Source organism: Drosophila subpulchrella, chromosome 2R (assembly GCF_014743375.2).
Source record: "Drosophila subpulchrella strain 33 F10 #4 breed RU33 chromosome 2R, RU_Dsub_v1.1 Primary Assembly, whole genome shotgun sequence".
In the NCBI taxonomy this organism is placed as follows: Eukaryota; Metazoa; Arthropoda; class Insecta; order Diptera; family Drosophilidae; genus Drosophila; species Drosophila subpulchrella.
Window position 1 is genome coordinate 19,295,100 of NC_050611.1, and position 22,156 is coordinate 19,317,255.

Sequence of the window (22,156 nt, forward strand, 5' to 3'; positions counted from 1 at the left end):
CTGACTATTGCTAATAATATTTCTAAGTTGAATAATACTATCTTCAGTTATCAAACTGATAGTTTAACTGATCAAATTAAACTTTGAAACAAGAAACTTAATTAAGTAACAACTTCCCCCTTGACCTTAACTTCATCTTCTGCCCGAAAAATGTATTTCAACTTCATTGCCCTGCCGAAACTTTTCCTGGTAGTTTGTTTTGACCATAGCTTCGTTAGTGGCCCCGCCCCATAAGCGCGCCCTTCGTTTCCATTGGGAATACACTTGTCTCGTTACACTTGCCCACAAAACTTGTTGCACGAAAATATGCTCAACTTTGGCTCTCGTATAATTGCAACAGTTTATGATTGGCTTTTCGAAAGTTTGGCTTTTAATGGATTTTCGAAACGAAAAGCGAGACGGCGCTAGGAAAGAGTTACCCAATCTTAGCGAGAAATGGAGGACCAGTACTCACCTTGTCCATTGCTATTCACGGCGGTGTTGGCCGATGTCAGGAGGATTTGACTCTCGAGCTCCTGCAACTCGGACTTGAGCTCGGCCAGTTTGCTTTTGCTCTTCTTCACAAGAACGGCCACATCGCTGAGGGACCGCCGGTCCTTGGCCACCTCGCGCAGCTTCTCGGCGCCCTCCTTGATCTTCAGCTCCTTGCGGATCTCCCGCCGAATGGCCTCCTTGATCTCCTCCAGCCGTATGGACATACAGCTTTCGGGCAAATTCTCTGTGAAACCATATTTGTGACTGAGTTCGTACAGAACGGGATGCTTTATGTATTCGCCCTGGGAATGGGAAGGAAAAACAATATGTTCTTAGTAATTTCTCCTGAAATAATAAGTAAGATATTATAAATTTCTATAGTTAAGTAATTTACCAGCCCAAAAAACCTTATGATTACTAAGTAATTTCTCTAAAATTAGGAAGTACTTCCTTAAATATAAATATTCTGAAACTATGTATATTGTTGGAAGTATTTGTCACCCAAAAAACCCATATGGTTATACCTAATGAGTTCATAAATATTCCAATTATTCATGCCCTTCAAATTTAAATGTTAACTTTCAATTCTGTTACTGTCTATTACCATTTCAACGACAATAGAATTCCGGGAATAGAATAGAATATCGGGATCTAAACCAACTTTATCGATGTATTATATTTAATAATATGAAGTATTAACATTATAAAAACTTAAAACCAAAAAGAGTTGGGTTTACAATCTAAAATTCTGTCTAAAAGGCTAAATCCGAATATTCAAGATAAAATATCCCCAAATAAACCATCATAGTTTCTATAACATTTTCTGAAATCTCCCCTTTTTAGTTAGAAATATTTGAATTTCTGCAGTTTTCCAACTCACTTCTCCAGATATCACATAGTTGGAACCATTAACCGAATCGGTGTAGAATATGGAACCACCAACACTGTCACCATCGTTGTTAAAATCATCGGCATCTTCAGGACCAAAGACATTTGTGACCAGTCTGTTCCACAGACCACTGTTCGATCGTCGCGCCGTCGAGCGTTTACTGTACCGGCGCGGCAGGGAATGGCACTTCCTACTCGCACTCCCGCCCTCCGAAGTGGATATCGAGGTGGAGTCTTCCCGATCCCGCTGGCTGTTTGGATTGATCATGCTGCGGATTCTCTTCACCAGCCTGGACATTATTCACTCGGATTTCTTGTTAAGTCGTCGGCTTTATTACCTCACTTTGGTCATTTTACAGCCGTTTTGTGTCCGCTGACAAGTTCACGGTAATTAGCTGGAACAGCCTGACCCATAAAAAAAAAAACAAATACACACTTTTATTCACACGACTCCAACTGCCGTTTATCTAGAAAATGTATTTCCCCCTGCCTCACCAGGTTCTTCTGCCTTTTTGTGCCTCTTTTTCTTGTAGTTCAACAAGTTTCTTTGGCTTTCTCATTAAACGGTTCTCGATTGCTTCTGTCTGATAAGCACTCAATGCATTGCGGCTCGAAACACTCGTTTCTTGGCCGGGAAAAGTCGTCAAAGGTGTCACTTGAAGCTGGCGAACAACCCGACGATAATTGCTATGCAAATTGGAATTCTAATCGAGCGACGACTTCAATTGAATGCCATTGTCTACGATACACTTTCTCAATGAATTTATGTATCAGAATGTTGTTAGGCTATTTGTTTGATAGGCGAAAGTTTGCTCAGATGGAAAGTCAGTTGGCAACACAAAACGCAAAGATTTAAATTCTTTTATTTTAGAAACTTTTGAATTTGCGGTTTCTGTTTGCCAACTAATCAAAGTATCAAAACAATAAAAATGTTGAAGTAGCTACAAAAAGTTTGAAGAATTGCATAATAGAATTGGGAAATTTTAATCACACTGAATATACGAATTCATACAAAACATCTAAGACGGCATTCAAAATCATCTTGTAAACGCTTTATTTAAGTTCAAGTTCATTCTTATCTGTCAGGAATACATAAATGTATTTTTATGTTCTTGAGAACAACATATTTAATTGTTTTAATTTCCACAAATTCTGTATTTAAGAGTCGAATCGTATGTACATAATTACACAATGAGCCGTAGACAACAAAAGTTGCCCAGTTGTGCTATCGATTGAATATGTTTATTTTCAATTCCCGTTGAAATCTACGGTCTGCAAAACATATGCATATATGTATGCCCAAACAAAGTGGCAAGTGCAGAGAGGTACAGAGTAAACACTTTTCAATAAACAATTGTTTATGGGAAACTCATTGTAAATATTTTTAAAACCGTACCAGTATGGCGAGCTACGGTGGGAATATTTCATTAAGGAATGTCGCAAATATTATTTGCATAATCTGAACTTTCAATAGTGAAATAATATTAGTTTCCTTTATTATTAGGTCATTGAGAAACTAAAAACTTTTTGTTATTCGTGTGAAATTTTTATAGTATTCATATTGCATTCTAATAACTTTTGTCAATACTTTCTGTTGATTGACTTAAATTCGAAGCCATTGAGACCTTGAAACTTTGAATTTTTCAATTTCCAAAACGAATTAGTCACGTATTATTTCTTTGCCTTATCAACATTTATCAATATTTTCTATTGATTTTCTTTATTTTTAAAGCTATTTCGACCCTGAAACTTTTTAGTTATTTCCTGAGGAGCCCTTCCACTAAAAATGCGGCCCTGAGTTGGCAGGGAAATAATAAAAGAGTGCGTAACGTTTTCTTATCAAAGAACCGGGCGGCCAACTGATAAGTTTGGCATGAAACTTAGACTTCCAGAGCCTCTTGTTTACACACACGGAAGTTGGCACATTTTTCGATTCACTTTTTCACCCACACTGGTTGGAATTTTATTTATTTCGCCCCCCTTCAATAGGGGTCGTTAATTATCCTATTTGAATGACTGGCACTTGAGAGATAATTATGTTAATATTTGCAACACTTGTTGAGATTAATAACCAATAATTAGGTGACACCACTGAGTCACCGCTATCGAGCTCCGGTGGGAAATCGGAATTAACTACGCCCGTCTATAGCCGAACAGTTACTGAGAACATCCACCTTATAGCGAGGGGCTGGACCTGCACCGGTGTGTGTTTGTGTTTGTGTGGGGGGTATTTTGCTGGAGGGAAAATCGAAAAACGAAAAGCGAATCGTGACGAACGGCAATCGTTTTAGCAGCAACAGGTTCGTTCGCCGTCGATAAGCTCAAACCACGCAACTCAATTCGCTGCGAACGCAACCTTGGCTAGGGCCAAAACATTTGGATCCCTTTGATGAAGATGGAGATGGAACAAGTGCCTTTGATGGGATAATGCGATTTTAAGTGAATCCTGCTAATTGCCAATTAGCTGCAAATCAAAATCGACAAAGAGCGGCCAACTGCAACAAACAGGCAACTCGAACGAGCGAGTTGTAAGCCCCAAAAGTCAACCCACACTCTTTTTTATTTCACTCAACCACCCACCTCCCAACGCTTCTATTTACTTAGACGAATCATCAAGCAAATCCACAAAGGCACAGGGGAAAATATACTGTATATGATATTTCCTACACAGAGAGAAATATCCAAGAACATTGTTCTTGAATTGAGAACATTCGTTCCTAAAAACCGTGTAAGTACATTTTGGTATCAATGTTCTCAATATTAGAACGAAATGGTGAGAAGAGAAAAGTTAAATCCACAAAGGCACAGAGGAAAATATACTGTATATGATGGTCCCTACACAGAGAGAAAAATCCAAAAACGTTGTTCTTGAATTGAGAACATTCGTTCTTAAAAACCGTGTAAGTACATTTTGGTATCAATGTTCTCAAAATTATAACGAAATGGTGAGAAGAGAAAAGTTAAATCCACAAAGGCACAGAGGAAATTATACTGTATATGATGTTCCCTACACAGAGCGAAATATCCAAGAACATTGTTCTTGAATTGAGAACATTCGTTCTTAAAAACCGTGTAAATACGTTTTGGTATCAATGTTCTCAATATTAGAACGAAATGGTGAGAAGAGTAAAGTTAAATTGAGTTAATTTAACAACTTTTAAGTATACACTGCGGACTGAACTAATAGTTTATTTGTTGAGATATACAATGTACATAAACACCGCCAATTCTACTTGATTCGAGCAAAGTAAAAACATTTTCAACTTAAAAAATGTCGTTCTATTTTCAAGAACATTTTCAACTCAGATGAGAACGTCAGAATTTTCTCTGAGTAGTCTCGGTAAAGTTTTATTTTATTATAATAATTATAGTATTAAGTTATAAGTATTAAGTATTAGTAAAAGGCATTTATAGTGATGAAATAATATTTAAAACTTCTAATCATCGGTTATAGATACATGGTATCCCAAGATAAGATACTCTTTTATTTTAAAAACACTTCTGAATTCATAAGGTAATTTATATTAAAATGTTGGTTACCATTTTACAAAAACTAAAACCCTGTTTTTAATTTAAAATGTTTATTTCTTCTTGATAAAATAAAATTATGCATTTGAGTTTGAAATGAAAATTATTCAACTACTAAAAATAATAGCATTTATGTGCTACTTTAATTATTTATTTAAAGTCTAAAGTTCATAAAGTGTTTTTTTAACTAAACTTTTTGGAGAATGAATACCTGTTAAAACCAAATGTACCTCTAGGGTTTTGTATTTTGCTTGAGTGCGGCTTATGTTCGCCTGGGAAATGTTAGTCGCATGTGAAATTTTAGCGGCGCATTCTTGAAAACATCCTGATGATGATAACCATAATAAAGCCAAATGAGATTGCATAACGTGATTACAGAAAGGCGAAGGAAAATGCAGACCTAGCATAGCGGAGCAATGGAAAAAAAAAACTGACACAACATACTTGAATAATCAGCATAATATGCGATATAGCGACATGTTCATTATACGTCGGGATTCGGTGCGGTTGCATTGAGACAAAGGCGATATATAAGCGCTACATGCATGATGACAGCAGCTGTCTGAGAAAGTTGCACAAAAATGCAACCCAACCAAGGGAATGAGCCGAGGCGGTGTCAGAAAACTTCAATAAATTGTTAAAAATTTATGAATTTCTTTTTGACGCAGGCCATTTGTGTGTGTGGGCAGAAAATCAGAGTGCAAGTACAAAGAGAAAGGGGCAGAACGTTCAGTCTTTGCGACTTACTTAGCAGCTTCTTTGACTTAATTGGCTAATTAAACAAGGCTTAAGAGAATGTACATAGACATTAAGACTTTAATAGCGGTTATTTTTATTAATAACGAATATTTCCTGTACATTTAGATGGAATTTTTAGTTACAAGAGGGAAAATTTGGCTTATATATGGATGTAAAATTCGGTAGATACGAATTTTTGTAACCTAAATATTTAAATAATAAAATTAAAAAACTAATACCCCCAAATCAATAATTTTACAAATACCCTCCCATACATACGTGTAGATATCCCTTGAGGCGCGAACGTAAATCCTTGAGAAACACCATATTCATAGTCAATGCCATAATACGGTTTACTATTGTTTTGCTTACGTTATTTTACACAAACTGCATTTACGTACACCGAAAGTTACACACTTGCAGCATGTGATATTTTAATTTCTTTCTTTTCGTTATCTCACTGTAGAAATATGTGAAAAATTGTATACTCATTTTCCAAGAGAAAAATCACACAACGCAAATATCTGTCGCTCTGTTGGGAAATCTGGCCAAATATTTGTCACAATAAAAAGCACACCAGGCACCCACTTCCACCTCTATGGACTCATCTCATAGATACACACTCATATATATACGGTTTGGATATATCGAATATAAAAAGCGACGATGTCAAGGCGCTGCCAAGACGCAAACTGCAATGCTAAGAAGGAAAAACGCTTCGCCCAGCTCAGGCGTAAAAGCGATTAGAAAGCTTTTCGATTTGCGCACATATTTTCCGAAAAAAAATAACAAATAACAGAATTTGTATTTGAAATTGGCATGCAATTGCAAAAAGGGAGGCGAGTGCGGACAGATATTGACACGTGTGCGCGCCTGTATCCACAAGATACATTATGTGGAATAATTTCTCTTGGAAAAGTTCTACAATTTTCGATTAAACCAAACAAATTTTCCATTTACCTGCAATGAGAAGAAAAGAGAAAAAACATTTATTAGTATATCAAGTTGGAGTAAATTCAGTTAACTAATGATAATGATGATGGACCACTTTGATTCGACCCGCGGCAATTCATAAATTGATAATTGGCGCCCGCTTTGAAGTCGAATTTTTTTGGACTGGGGAGGTGAAGGGTGGAAGGTTGAAGGGGGCAATACACCGACCACTGGGCAACAATGAAACTTACGATTTCTAATCGGTCGTTTGCCTCCGAAAAAAACAAAAAACATAGAGAAAAATCACAACATATACAGAAGCGAACCTGCCATTTAAGATCCAGCATTTGGGCTATTCAGCGGGGCAGGAAACACCGAAGTGCTTGCCACACGCACATGAAATCAAACCGAAAACAAGGTCGCCAGCTATATAAACTCCACGGGCACACACATCATCATAAACATATATCAGCCCATAGTATACCCTTGGCCGATCCGATGCTTTTTCACTTGATCGGCCCACGCACGTCCACAGACGGGGGGATATTTCTTTTTTTATTATTTTTATTTTTTTGTTTTTTGTGGTTCAAGTGAGCGATTTAATTTTCGCACTCTACGTAGGAAAGGTATATTTTGGGGGATTATGGAAATGAGGATTGACAAATGCCCTACAGTTTGGAAACAATATATAAAACATGCCAAAAAATTTTATAGTTACTCAGAAGTAACAAAAAGCAATTAAAAAACAAATTATCTTAACATATAGAATTCTTTCTAAGAAATAATAGATATTTTATGGTGAATGGTATACAAAAAATACCAGACTCATTAATAAAATTTAGAAAAAAAAAAACAGTTTTAGTATAAACAAGGAAGAACGCTATAGTCGAGTACCTCGACTATGAGATACCCGTTACTCAGCTAAAGGGACCAAAGGAAAATGGAGATATATTCAAGCAGCAAAGCGAGATTGAAATGCGCCACCTACCGGCGGTAGACAGATTTAAGCGTTGTTGGCGTTAGAGTGGGCGTGGCAAAGTTTTTTTTGAATCAATCGATAGGTATTGACAAAACCAATACATTTCAGTTAAAATTTTTTATCTAGCATGGAAATTGTGGGCGCCACAGGCTTGGGCGGTTTGTGGGCGTTAGAGTGGGCGTGGCATATTCGCGTGACAAATTTGCGCTGCGCTCAAGCCTACGGAATCTAAATCTGAAATCCCATTTACTTATCTTTGATATTTTCCGAGATATCCGCGTTCATATTTACGATTTTTTGAAGTTTGTGGGCGGTTTGTGGGCGTAAAAGTGGGCGTGGCAAACTTTTTATGGGTCAATCGATAGGTATTGATGAGAATAATACATTTCAGTTAAAATTTTTATTCTAGCATGAAAACTGCAGGAGCCACAGTTTTGGGCGGTTTGTGGGCGTTAGAGTGGGCGTGGCACTCTGCTGAAACAAACTTGCGCTGCGTAAGAAGCTCAGGAATCTGCACGCCTAATCTCAATAGCCTAGCTCTTATAGTTTCCAAGATCTCAGCGTTCATCCGGACGGACAGACAGACGGACAGACGGACAGACGGACAGACGGACAGACGGACATGGCTAGATCGACTCGGCTAGTGATCCTGATCAAGAATATATACACTTTATGGGGTCGGAAACGCTTCCTTCTGCCTGTTACATACTTTCCGACGAATCTAGTATACCCTTTTACTCTACGAGTAACGGGTATAAAAAGTATTTTACTTGAGCCATTAATAATAAAAAACAAATTAAATAAAAGACTCATTACTAAGATAAAAAAAAACACAGTATCTGTTTAAAAAAAAGATATTTCTTTTGAACCATTAATAAAAAAAGAAAAATTAAATAAAAGACTCATTATTAAGATAAAAAAAAACACAATATCTGTTTAAAAAAAATTTATTTCTTTTGAACCATTAATAAAATAGATTCACTTTCCAAACCAATCACTAATCATATTACCCGGCTTCCTCGAAATAAGGTGCCAAAAAAAACACAAATATCTTGACCATTTATGAGCAGAAGACTGCTTAACAGTACTAACAGGTACAAACTGGCTTTGTTATTATTAGTGTTTCTGTTTTGTGTTTTTTTTTTGGACACACGCCTAAACAGTCCGAAATCGATTTTGGAATGAGATTTTGCATTACAAAACCCCAATGACAGGGGAATTGAATTGGAAATGAGATTTCCCGAGTGTCGATAATAAATTTTCCAAAAACGTTTAAAGGCAAGCACAGCTCATTATGGCATATGTGGCTGGTGCTGATGAATTTGTTTAGTTTAGTTGACAACTGAAGCTGTCAACGCTTCTTATTTCGTATTTTATTTTATTTAATTTTTTTTTAATTTGTAATTCGAGTTCGACCCAATATGGAAAATGGTTGAAAGGGGGGGGTTTTCAGGGGGGTTTTGACCCAGTCGCATGGCATTAAGGCAAAGCCATAGAAAGGCATCGACGACTGTGACAACAATACTAAAAACGACGAAAATTTTCATTTTTCTTCAACGCTTCTTTTTCTTAACGATTTTTTGCTTATTCAGCACATGCAACAAGTGAATTTGGGTTAAGCCTCGGCAGCGTGAAGACCGTAAATAAAAATACAACCAGAGGAAAGAGGAGAAGACGGTGGTGGCCGCAACGACGAAATTGTGGGCAAAATTAGAACAAAATGTTGGCCCGCTTGAAACTGAAAATCGATTTTCGACTGGTCTCGAATTTTAATTGATTGTCACTTGGATTTTCACTTTTAACGAAGCGATTGGCGCTGCCAAACGAAATATAAAAGTAAAAGAGAAATGGAATTTCACCCAAGCGCCGTTTTCTGTATCTGCATCTGTATCTGTATCTGTATCTGTGGCTTTTATCTTTCGCCTTTTGTCTTAATTATTAACTAGAAATCCGCTGAAGCCGACGAAGAAGCCGTAAAATAAATGGCCCAAATCGTTTAGCAACTTACACTCAGCTCGAAATCGGCTAATCCCATTGCGGCCATGTATCTTTATTAGCACTATCCGCTGGATTCGTATCTGTATCTCTGCACTCGCGCGGGCGTGGGCGTGCCTCTCGAAATTAAGGACATTGACATGGCCAAAACGCATTTATTTGTGCGTCATCCGTTGGAAAACACATTTTTTTCTTTCGCACACCCGAACGATGGAAGAAATTCGAAAATCACCAGGTAGTGTGTAGTATGTATATAAAGGCTTTGGCTTCCCAATTTATGCAATTCGCTTCTGCTGCACGCCGCTACTTTCACACACAAACAATAACAAACGAACCAGGCGAAAAAGAGCTCTAAAATCGAACCGAACCAGCGACACAACCGGCTTATTCAAAGTCCGCGAGCGAACTGAAGAAAATCACACAGACCCAAAGCCCGCAGCTCCAAGCCGAGAGAGAATGAGATATGTTTGCGGGAGAGTGCCAGAGAGAGGCTTCAAGAAGCGGGAGAGTGCTGATATGGTAAGAGATCGGTTAACTTTAAGAAACCCGCAACTTACTATATGGATGAACATACCTTAAAGGATGATCTGTTTTAAACCCATCCCATTATGGTAATTTTATTTCCAGCCTATCATGATCATAGAGATCTGGGAAACATAAAGAGTTAAGGATTGTATATGCAAATGGCTGAGACCCTTGAGGTAAATTCGGAGGTAACTGGTATCAGCTAGAAGGATGGAGATTTCTGAGCTCAGAAAAACGTTTTTTTTCCTCTTAACCACCTATATCCAGAAATTCATAACGATCAAAACTATTATTAAGGTCTGCAGAGTAAATTGTTTGTTTCCTAGTACTTAAACTTTTTTTTTCGATCTAATATTCACAATAATATAATTTATTTATATTACTTTATTTTTATGAGTTCTTGATTATTTTTAAATATTTTATATAATATTTTATATACTACGATTTTATGATGATGATATATGATTTTTATGATGATGATATATGATGTATGTATATGTATCATATCATATATATCATGTATCATGTATCATATCATATATATCATATATCATCATAAAAATGAAATGAAATATATGATATATATGAAACATTAAAGATCACAAAGTTGGGTTTTTCTTAGTGCACCTCAACAGAGTAATGCTCTAAAAAGAGTATGAATAAAGTGGAGAGAGAGAGAGGTAGAGAGCCCCAATGAGAGTGCGCGGCTGAATAACTGCAACTCAAGTTTGTTAATTGGCTCCGCTCAGATTCTTTTCAATTTTCCTCTTGGCTCTATCCCCCCAGCCCCCCGTTTTCTGTTCTTAACTCACCCATTGTGCCAGTTCTGGGAATTGTACAGCTATGTTTGATTAACATTTGAGGGAGATCCCCTCACTCCTCACAAGCGAAAGAATAAGCTCTCCGCATCTTCGAGTTTTCGACTATTATGAAACTGTCACACATTTTAGTTGGCCACGACTTTTGTTTACTGTTTATTCCGGAGAATAAGCCAAGAGATAAGCCAAGTGTCGTCATTTGCATAAGCACCGAAAATAGCTGGAAAATGGAAAAATGGACGAGAGAGGAAATGGGGAAAATTCCATGGCTCAGCATGGCGCCGCTTCAATTAGAAAAATTCTTGGCCCAAGGCTTTCTCCAAGCGAGAGAAATTCTTTCGCCCAAGGCTGTCGCTTTTGTGGAACAAACTATTTAAGAACGGGATAGTTTTAAACATTTTCTACAACAGCATTTCTTAGCTATTAGCTTTGTATGCAAAAAGAATACTTAGGAAATAGAAGGCTTAAATAAATAGATCATTCGAGCTAAACATTTTTAACTTGTTTTCGGTTTAAAATCTAGTTCAACGTATTTAATTTAAGCTCAAAGTGCATCAAGTGATGTCAATAAAATATATTTTCAAAAAAAAACTGATTTCAGACACGGTACTTTTTAAGAACCTTTTTTTTTTGATAACAACATCTACAAAATGTATTTATCTGTTGTATTGATTATCTTAACCCTTGCTTTCTTTAAATGAATTTAAATTCCACCTGAATGAAATTGAATTGAGGGCCGACAACCCTTCACGAAAAAAAGGTGAAGAAGCCCTGCAACTGAGTGACTAATTAGATATCCACACCCCAGAGAGGTTCCCATTTTACCCACTCCGTCAACCTCTGAGGCGGCCCTGACTCACCCGTCCTGACCTATTGAATGTCTTTATAGAAGGGTTTTCGGAATCGATACGTGTGGGTCGGTGGTTGTGTGGGGGTGTTTATTTCCCGATACTACACTACCCGCATCGGGAAAACGGAAATTGTATGGCAAAACTCGAAACCGGATGTCGGATGTGCTGCCAAAACGAAAAACCGCAAGCCAAAAAAGAAAATGTGGGCAATGCCAAGTGCAGCGACTGATAAGCGCTGCGCTCGCTCGGAAAAGCGAAACCGAAATGCGGTGCAATTAAACCAAAAACCGTCGAACGTCGAATGCGTCATGCCAGTCGGTCGCCCAGCCCACGTCGATCCAAGATCCCAGAGGTTGACAAACCCAGGTCCCAAAACGCCGAACACCGAATCAAAACACCATAAAGACTGCCACGCACTCGGTTCGAAAACAGCGCCCAAAAAAACTTGCCCAGCCGACAAGTCAAGTCAGCCAGTTTCATCATAATTACACGCCCCTCTTCCGACTCCTTTTCTTTAAGCCACAAAAAATAAAAGGAAAAGTGTCCAAGCTGAAAACCCAGATGATGAACATTTTATACCCTCGAGAACAGGTATATGGTTACCCATATATTACCCAATGTTATCTATACGTACAATAATATTAAGCAATTGATAAGACTTTTTATCATTGATAGTACTTGATACATTAGTTAACCTTAAAATACATACATTACTCAAGAAAAATTGCATAAACCACGCCATCTTTCTGATAAGATCTATAATGAAATGGAAATGGTTTTGGATATTTCGGGAAAGTCTGCCGCATTCAGCCGGAAAATGAGTGCCTGTCAATTATGTCATTATGAAGTTAAGGGAAACTGAGCTAAGAACAATGCCAAAGCAAAGTACTCTTACCACATGGCAAACGAAAGCCAAGTTAAGATCTGAATGGATATGCAGATTGTCTCGGGGTTTTAGCCGTGGCTCTTGCAGATGTATCTCTGCAAATGTATCTGTAGGATGGTTGCCTTTCGGGCCGTGCGATTGCTTGGGCGCTGTCACGTAACGAAAGGGAAAACTCTGCCTGTCTCTGGGCTTTAACTTTGGCTTTAACTTTAGCTCGGTGTCTCAGTTTTGTTGTCGCATCGATGCGGCTGTGGGAAGTCATCGTTGTCGTCTGCAACAGCAACATGCAGTAACAAGTACAGCATAAGCAGGGAAGGTACAGTACAACTTATATTATAGGAATTATATTACAAAGATGTGGCTGTTACCGAATCAGTGTTGGAAAATGCATATATTTCTAACCTTACCTCGTACTCCTATATCATTTCTTTATAGACATACTATCATGAATAAATGAATATATAAATTTTCAGAAAAAACCTTTGAAGGGGATTATATCAATTAAAGTTCTTACTCTTAAATCAATCCTTACCAAAAAAATATCAACAAATATAAGAAATTGTTACGTTTTTCCTTGTTTTCTATTATTTTTAACATTTATAACTATTAAAAATCATATGAAATGTTGATTTTTGAAAGTTATTAAAGGACCCACAAAACTCCATCTCTATTTCTGCAACTTAAAATTCGTTTCACTGCATTCTTGGTGATTCAAGACAAAGAAGTCCACCTGTAACTTTCGACAATGACAGGGCAGCGCCAACAATGGCAGCCAAGAAGAATCGTTTATGGCCAGAAGGGGCCGGGGTGCAGATAGAAAAAAAAGAGGGAAAAACAGGGAAAAGGGCCCACAGTGTCGGCCAACGTCAAAGAGGAAGACCCTCTTCCCCCTGAAAAGTTCCGACTGGCTGGCTTTAAGACATCTTTCGAAGGGTGTCGACTCTCATTTGCATCTCTGCACTCGCCAGTAAAAAAGAATAAATCAGCCCCAGTTGAAAATCTTTTATCACCGAAATCCCAAGACCCCGCAACCCAATTAATATATCATAGTTTTTCGCTACAGTTGAAAAAAGATATGGAATGTGCATTACAGTTACATTTCAGTGGGAAAAATTATAATGTGTCGAAGAGCATTTGAGCGAAAAACTCAGGTGAGGAGGAGCAAAAGCAGCTCTAACTAATTGCATTAAGAGCTCAAAGGTGCAACTGCACACAGCGATAAAAATAAAAAATCAGAGCAATTCCCACAGAATCGGCGGGGCATTAGTCGGGCACACGTAATGTGATTAACATGGATTCCACACAAAGACTAGTCTGTGGATAACAGATGAGTTGGTTTAGTGTAGTATCTATCGCTGGGAATAAAACTATCGCAGAAAAAAGGGTTATAAAATATAGTGGATGAAAAAGAACAGCAGTTAGAACTTAAATCGCAATTTTTTGTATATAACATTTTAAAGATGCGCAACGTTCTGCTATAGAAAGCATTGTTAACCCACTGTAATTTGTTGTATCTTATAAAATCCTTTAAAAATAAAAGGTTTCTTAAGCGAATCGATATTGTTTACTTATATACTATTTTAAATTATTCGTTTATTTTTAAATCTTTTAAATTATGCGGAAGCCCAGCTATCATTATGTTCATAAAAAGGTTTTTCCTCTTCATCCAAATAATTTGATTTTCAAAATAAAACTTAAAAAAGAATGCGAATTGTCATTAGTTGAGATCAACAACGAGTTATTATTTAAGAGTTCTGAAAAACAGTAAAGTAAAATACTCTAAAAGTATACGAATTACAAGCCACCCTATTCGAGTCATTAGCTTTTATCTAAGCCACATTTCCCGTTTGACTAAAATTATTTACTCATCTCTAAAATGGGAAGCTTTGCATTGTTGTTAGTTGTTTGTTTGTTGTTCGTGGCTTGTTGTTGCTGCTGCATTCAATCAACGAACAACGGCATTTTGAGAGCAGCGCCTGAGGCTTTGGCTTTGGCTTTAGCTTCGGCGTCAAACTCAGCGGTCAACAACACTTGCAGCGATCGAAAAAAATGGTATAGTAAGCAGCAGCAACAACAGCAAACACGGCAACAACGGCGTCTGTTTGAGGAAGCCAACTTAGAGTGGGAAAATTGGCAGAGAGCGGCACTCAAACGAGGAGAGTGCGCGAGATGAGAGGAGGGAGAGCGAGGAGAGAGCATCAGCATCGCAGGTGTTTGCCAAACAATTGCAGTAAGGCTTGGCACGCTTTTCTCCTCTTTCTTTCTCTCCGCACCATTGTCTCTGCACTGAGAAAAATCAATTGAGCTGGAAAACTAATGGAACCCAAAGTTATTTGATCACTGTGAAATTAAATACCTGTGTTTTTTGCTTTATAATAAAATAAAATACCAATGAAAAACTGTAGAAACTATTTAACTTGAAGTATTATTACTTATTCGTTCCACAATTTTTCTATTTTTCTTGTCTAAAAAAATATTTAAATGTGAGATAAAGAACATATATCTCAATATGTTAACTTCTTCTATTAAGTTTAATTGTGGTAAGGAAAATTATCTTAACATTGAGAATATGTATTTTTCTATCCGAATAATTGAAATTCATGTTAATTTTCTTTGAAATGTATACAACTAACAGAACATTGATGACTTGGCCCTTAAGATCACCATTGAAATAATAGTGTTGCTTAAAGATGTTTTCTTTTAATGAAATCAATGTTTTCTAATTGAATATTTTTGGGACTACAAGTTATAAAACAATTGTTTTAAAATTATTTCCTTTTCATTTATTTTAATTTTAAGCAATTTATTAGCAAATTAAAGGCTTATCGCATGATCATATGACGAAGATTTTATATTAATGCTGTTGTTTTTTTCCCCAATGAAATCCTATGTTTAATTAAGGCCATTTATCTTTTGTAATAAGCAATCCTCTTTACGATTCGTCAAAGATCCCAATTTACTTGCAGTGCACCCATAAACCCTATCTCCGTCTCTTTCTCACTCGCATATGCACAAATGGCATGTCTCTGTTATGCTATTAACATGCTGTTAATTTGATTGAAAAATGCTTTATGGCAATAGCCGCAGTCGCAGTGGCGGCCTTAGCTTTTGTTTTGTCTGCCATTTCAACGTTTTTGGTCGAGTGAAAGTGAAAATTACAAAAATTATACAGAAATCAATGTTACCGCAGCAGCCGTCGCAGGCGAAGAAAATTGGATAGAAATAAATGGCCACCCTGCCGCAAAGACAACCAACCAAAAAACGAGCAAACAAACAAACAACAAAGGCCAGCTGTTCGATGGATGCACGTGCAACTCCCAGTGCAACTGCAACTTCAAGCGGAACCACAAACTGTGGCAAGTTCAAGACGCTGCTGGTGTAGAAGGTGCACCACATTCCAGGTGTCAAACGAGACAACTACTTCTACTTCTGCAACTAGTTTCCGCATTTGTTGTGGCTCTCAGTTCTCTGTTCTGAGCCCCTCTTTGGGGCACATCATTTCTTAAGATCATTTGCAAGCCAAACGAGCAACCTGGCTAACTAACGTTGTCCCAATTTCGAGAATCCACTGTAATTGGGGACACCTGCATGCGCCCAATTCGAGTTTTCCACTCTTTCGAGTTCAAGGCGAAAACCCGTTCGCCAAGCCAAATCCAGGCGAAAGAATTGCGCCAAAAAGTGAGGCACCCGAAATGGGACAAGTGTATGTAGCTTAGTCTCGTAGTCCCACATATCATACAAAGACATTTATAAAGCATTTGAAATGGTTTCTATTACAAGCCAGGCTATTAGCTCAAGAATAAATACAATATTCGAAAGGATCATCATTCCAATAATTATTTTAATTACGGTTGGACTTTTAACTACAAAATATAGATTATGAGAGGTAAGCATTAAAATATTTCGATCCTCTTTTTTATTGTATTATGTAATATAAAAAAATGAATTTTTGGATTTAAGCTCTATTTAGTTTTCATTTCAAAAGGAGTTTTTAATTTCAAATTCTTTAGATCTGTTACCAAGATAGATATCAAATCGCTAATGGGTAGCCTGAACACCAAATATTAATTAAAATATGCTTAAATACACTCTTTGATAAATAAAATAATGGTGTATTTAAGGTCTAACGACAATATAACCACTTTTTATTTTAAAATTTTTGAAAAATCTAGGAACATTTTAAGGATTAACACAGAATATTTTGACCATACTACCCACGTAAGCCCATCTCCCCCATGAAATACATTTCCCCAGCAATTTTCCATAATAAAGAGTAATGGTTTTTATTGTTTCTAGATTTAACAAACTCTTAAGATATGTTGTCATGATATCAAATTGCGAATGGGTATGGGCTATTAATCTGAATGTCCTTAAATACTCTCTTTGAAAAGTAAAAATACATGGGAATTTAAGGTTTAATGACAGTGTTTATTTAATATATTTAAATTTAATATATTTTATTTAATATATTTAAAGGAGTTCCTGGAACAGAAAAATCCAGCAATATTAAAAGGATTAATATTGAATATTTTGACCAGGCTACCCACGTAAGCCCATCAACCCAATGAAATACATTTCCCAGTCAATTTTCCGTAAAAAAGAGTAATGAAAGAATAGCTAGCTCCGGACCCTCTCACCTGTTGCCTTATTCCCGCCACATAAACAAGGCCTCAATCCAATCAGGCGAGCACCTCGAGAGCACCCACAATTCCATATCGATCTGGGGGAAAAGGAACCCAGCAGCAGCGCTGTGGCACAAAGTCAGCGCAATAATTTGCGCAATTGAACTCATCAATTGCAGCAATTAAATGTGCCCACGGCGGGAGGAAATGGAAGGGGTGCCACGGGTGGCTATGGCTATATAGTATATAGACGGACAATAACGAGCTATGAATTAACTTAGTCAAATGCAGAGGGGGGCAAAGTGGATGTGATATAACGCCAGCGAGCAACAAAAACAAAAGGCCAGCGACAGGCAGCAAGTTAATTAAATGATTTCCAATGCCCGTCGACCCCGCACACAGCACTGCACTTTCTTTTGCCTCTGCCGGGAAAATCGAAGAAAAACACCAACTAATGGAAATAAATAAATTTCCGTTTGAACGCTTGACTAGCTGGCGATGTGAATGAATATATTTTGCAACATTTAATTGCTCAATTTATGTAAGCAAGCCAAGCAGCTCCGAGGGTCGAATTGATAACGAATCATCATCACATCAGCACAACAACATTTCCACAGCAGCGGAAAAAATAAACAAAATAATCTGTAAAGCAGCTTGGCCTGAGAAAAGGAATTTTATTTTTTAGCGGGGGCGGTGGAGAAAGTGGAAAAGCGTTTTATTTTGACGCAAACTCAAGCTCTCAAGACTAAGTCGCATCATCGTCAAAATGAAATGAAACTTTTTTGCGCAGCTAAAATTTGCATATACAAATCACGACCGACTGAAGTCGCAGTATGATAGCTTATCAGCTTCCATCTGGCTAGCCAACGGCAACTTGATAGATACAAATTGAATTTAATGAAATGCATCCCATCCCCAGGGTTGAGGAAAACTCGTGCAAAACAAATGTGCGGAAAGACAGCGAAGAATCAGGGGAAAATTGAAACTGTAAACAAGACGGCGACCGAGTGGCTATTTAATTAAAGGAATTCTCTGCCAGAGTTTTTGCATCTTGTGTTTCCGATAAGCATTTCTATTTTGTAAAAATAAATAGAGAAGTATACGGAAAAGGTATTAAAATATAAGATATACAACTCATTCCAGGGTGAATCAATGAATCTTTTATTTGTATCTTACAGAGAAACTTTTGTTTAGAAGATCAGTATCCTAAGTTCACTTTCTTATCAAATCATGGATATGAAAAATACAATCTATGTATGTATTTTATAGTTCCAATTAAAGTAAAAATTTAAATTTTTCAGTTAAAGTTAAATAACTTGGGAATACTGGATATTCCTTATAAATGCACGCTGTAACTTTCTTTAGTGAGTGAAAATAATCTTCAAGAGAATCATACATTGTCTCACAGAGAAAACATCTAGTAACTGGAAGATATGCATAATTGTATCGCAGGTATTGAATACATTTTACCATGCTATTATATCATACATATATATATATATTGTACATGCTTATATAGTAAACATTAAACAATAATCAGTATTTAACTTAGGAATACTAGATATTTCTTAAAAAAATACATTCTAATTTTCTATAGTGAATGAAAAAATTTTAAAGAGAATCTTGCGTCTTTACAGAGAATCATTGATGAAAAAATTCAGTAACTGGAAGATCTGTATTGAATAATTTTTACCATGCTTATCATATCATGGATATGAAAAATACCATGCATATATGTACATTGCGGTTTTATACGACCTTTTATAGTAGAAATTAAACTTTAATCTGTGTTTCACAAAGAAAAACTGGATAGTGTATATAAATACACGTTGTAAATTTCCATCCAGAGTGAAAAAATGAGCCTTTAATTGGTATACTCGGCGGAATTATCTCCCAGTCGCAGCACTTTCTGGGATGCAGTCGGAGCCAAAGGTAAACAAAAGACCCCAGAGAGACAAAACAACCTGCGGAACTCAACGCCCCTCCACCCCCAGAACCCTGTTGTGTGGCCCTTTGTTTGTTCTGACAGCCTGTCAGTGGCCAAGATGTGGCCACACAATAACGCAGGAGATGGCCAAGAGAGGGGGAAGTTGCGGCCGAGAGGCAGGGACACGTGACACTTGATGGGCCAACCGCCGTACCATACAAAATACAAACTGTTTGCCTAACATTCCGCATGCATGGCAAGTATGTTTGTCGAGGCCTTTTACCCATTGCAAATTTGTTAAACAAATCAACATGGCTTGAAACACTCAAGAAAAGGTAAACAAGATGTTGGGAAATATTAAGGATATTAAATGGAAACCTTATATAGAACTTAAAACCTCCTTTATAAGTATTAAACCACAAAGTTCTCTCTGATTAGTACTTATAAGAAAATATTCTGAACATCCCATTATATTCTGAAATATTGCATTACTCGCATATAACCGTTTACCTTTGCAAACTTGTTGTATAAAACAGACCAGGATTTTCTAGGTTTTTTGCCATTTTCCATGCCAACTGGCTGACCCTGTTCTGCCGAGCAGCTTTAGAACAACGCCAAGATGGCTCAAATCGAAACCGAAACCGGTTCTCGGCTTTCAGACTGAAAGAAGCGAACCTGCGGGCAGATTGCGTCTCGTCTTCAACTCAGGTGCACCGTCGTAAATGGCAAAAGTATGTAAGTAGGAGCTGCCGTTGCTCCTCCTTCAGGAATCTGGTTTTCTGAGTGTGACTTCCATGGGGCTTTGTGCATATTTTCAAAAGGGGGTTTGGGTTTGCACTTTCAAAATCCCAGCCCGCCGCAAAGATTTACCATTGAAAATAGCTTCGAGGTTTGGTGAATGGGGGTTCATGAAATTAACTTAATGGGTCAGCGCTGAATGATTCTTCTGAGTCACTCTCTACGTGATGGATGCTGTTCTTGGTAAAAAGAAAACTGCAGCACAGAAGCTGCATATAGAACTTACAAAGCCCGATAAGCCGGTACCGAGATAAGGCGGCGCACCATCAACCAAAACAACTTAGCAGAGTGTTCTATTTATAAACTGCACAGTTAAATACCCTGTAATCAACTGATTGCCGGGCACCCAGCTAATTGCAACCTCGGCAGTAATGGCACTACACAGGGAGAAACGCTAAACGATCTAAAAACAAAGGTATAAAGGGTACATATATGGGGAAAAAGGATATTTTATTATTAATATTCATGATATTTCAGCTATCAAATATCCAAAAGTCTTTATCTTTACCTCAACCTATTGTCTGTACTTTCCATTTACATTTAATGGTCTAGAAATTTACATATTTTCGACAGCGCTCAAATTACCCAATAGGTATAAAAAGGTCCATAAATATATTGACCGCTGGGTGTCTATTTTTAGGCTGCGGGTCACGCACTTAAAGTAATTGCCACTTGGCGAGCTGAATGTGAATTTGAATGTGGAGCGCGATTTGTGCACGCCAACGAAAGTGATGTCATTTGCAGCCATTTGTTGCTGTTTTCATTGGCACGGTTATTATTTCTGGCCGATGGGGGGCTGTCAGGGAGCTCCAGGGATGACCCACAAGTGGTTTCCGTCAGCTGGGGCGGAAACTACCGGTGCGCAACAGGTGCGTCAGTCAGGAGGGCACTTACAATCAGCCCAGGAATTGGCTCAGAGCGGAGATGACTGTTACGCATTTGGGCTTTCGATGAGCCACAGTCATAATAGGATTGGTGGAAATGTTGAAATGACACAGACATTTTAAAAAATCAATTTCTTAGTCATCTGTTTAGTTAAGTTTTAAATAAATATGACATTTAATACATCTGAGTATTTTTTATTATTTTTAAGTACCATCATGATAATTGGTGCAAGTGTTCTAGTATGCTAGAAATAAGATCAGAAGAATCTAATTGAAACTTCATTACAAGAATAATAAAGTTCGATGATTTATGGAAAATAAAAACAATATAAAAAATAATTCTTGGTAAAAGATTCCAGTAAAAATTCGATTGGTGGAAATGTTGAAATGACACAGACATTTTAAAAAATCAATTTCTTAGACACTTACAGATCACCATTCAAAAATGAATATGACATTCAATACATTTAAGTATTTTTTAGTATGCTAAGTTTAGTTATTTTAAAATATATATTTTAAGAAACTTTCATGATAATTGGTATAATAAGAGGTCTAGAGTGCTAGAAATAGGATCAGAAGAATCTTAATGAAACTTTCTTACAAGATTAATAAAGTTCGATGACTTATTGAAATTAAGAACAAAATGAAAAATAATTCTTGGCTTATCCATATTTTTTAGGTAATGCTAGTTTTGAGGACCATTTTATAAAATTTTAAAATTTACTTTTCTTTGAAAATAAAGATTTAATAAGGTCTTCCAAGTTATCTTAGGATTAAGAAAGTTCGCCTTAGAGAAGTTGGACTGTATTTCCCGTTGGAATGTCCATGATCCCACAGCTGAATACCAGAGAGAGAGACAGGGAGAGAGAGAGTGAAAAGTGGGAGGGGAAGAGAACTAGCTGATAGGGAAAATATTAAGCAACCGATTTGACCGGCAGTCGCACACTCCCACACACACTCACACACACGCACACTCACCTGATAATACGAATCCGACATGGTTTATTTGGTGCGCCGCGTTGAATCACTCGATGCCCTAGCTTCGTGTTGTTGTTGTTTTAGATGTTGGTTATTATTAATGTTGTTCTTGTTGTTTGTGTCTTTTTGGGTGGCAGTTTTTATTGTCGTTTTTTTTCTTTATTGGCGCCGCACACAAGCACACGCGTCGCGTTTTTTGTTTACTTTTCTTTGCGTTTCGGAATTGTTTAGCACTTTAACACCTGATGCCGAACAGTATTTTCTTTATCTGTTTTATCGAGTGCGCTCTCATTTGATTTCCTGCGGTCGAAAAGGCAAAAACATGAATAGAA

At 37.2% G+C, this 22,156-nt stretch overlaps 1 protein-coding gene across 13 annotated transcripts in view; it reads right to left on the minus strand.

Moving 5' to 3' along the window:
- Nucleotides 1-22,156, minus strand: part of LOC119551744 (serine/threonine-protein kinase N) — a 39,000-nt gene that overhangs the window by 15,901 nt on the left and 943 nt on the right. For 2 of the 13 annotated variants that reach the window (XM_037861251.1, XM_037861248.1), the window contains exons 1-3: nucleotides 9,549-9,921; nucleotides 5,908-6,088; nucleotides 455-776 (exon numbers count right to left, since the gene is read on the minus strand). In XM_037861251.1, coding sequence (XP_037717179.1) covers nucleotides 455-776; nucleotides 5,908-5,973 — 388 coding nt within the window. In that variant the 5' untranslated portion in view covers nucleotides 5,974-6,088; nucleotides 9,549-9,921. Of the gene's footprint in view, nucleotides 1-454; nucleotides 777-1,354; nucleotides 1,733-5,907; nucleotides 6,089-9,548; nucleotides 9,922-21,824; nucleotides 22,125-22,156 lie in introns of those variants that run through there. The other 11 variants (XM_037861247.1, XM_037861245.1, XM_037861256.1 and 8 more) reach the window with 10 other exon arrangements.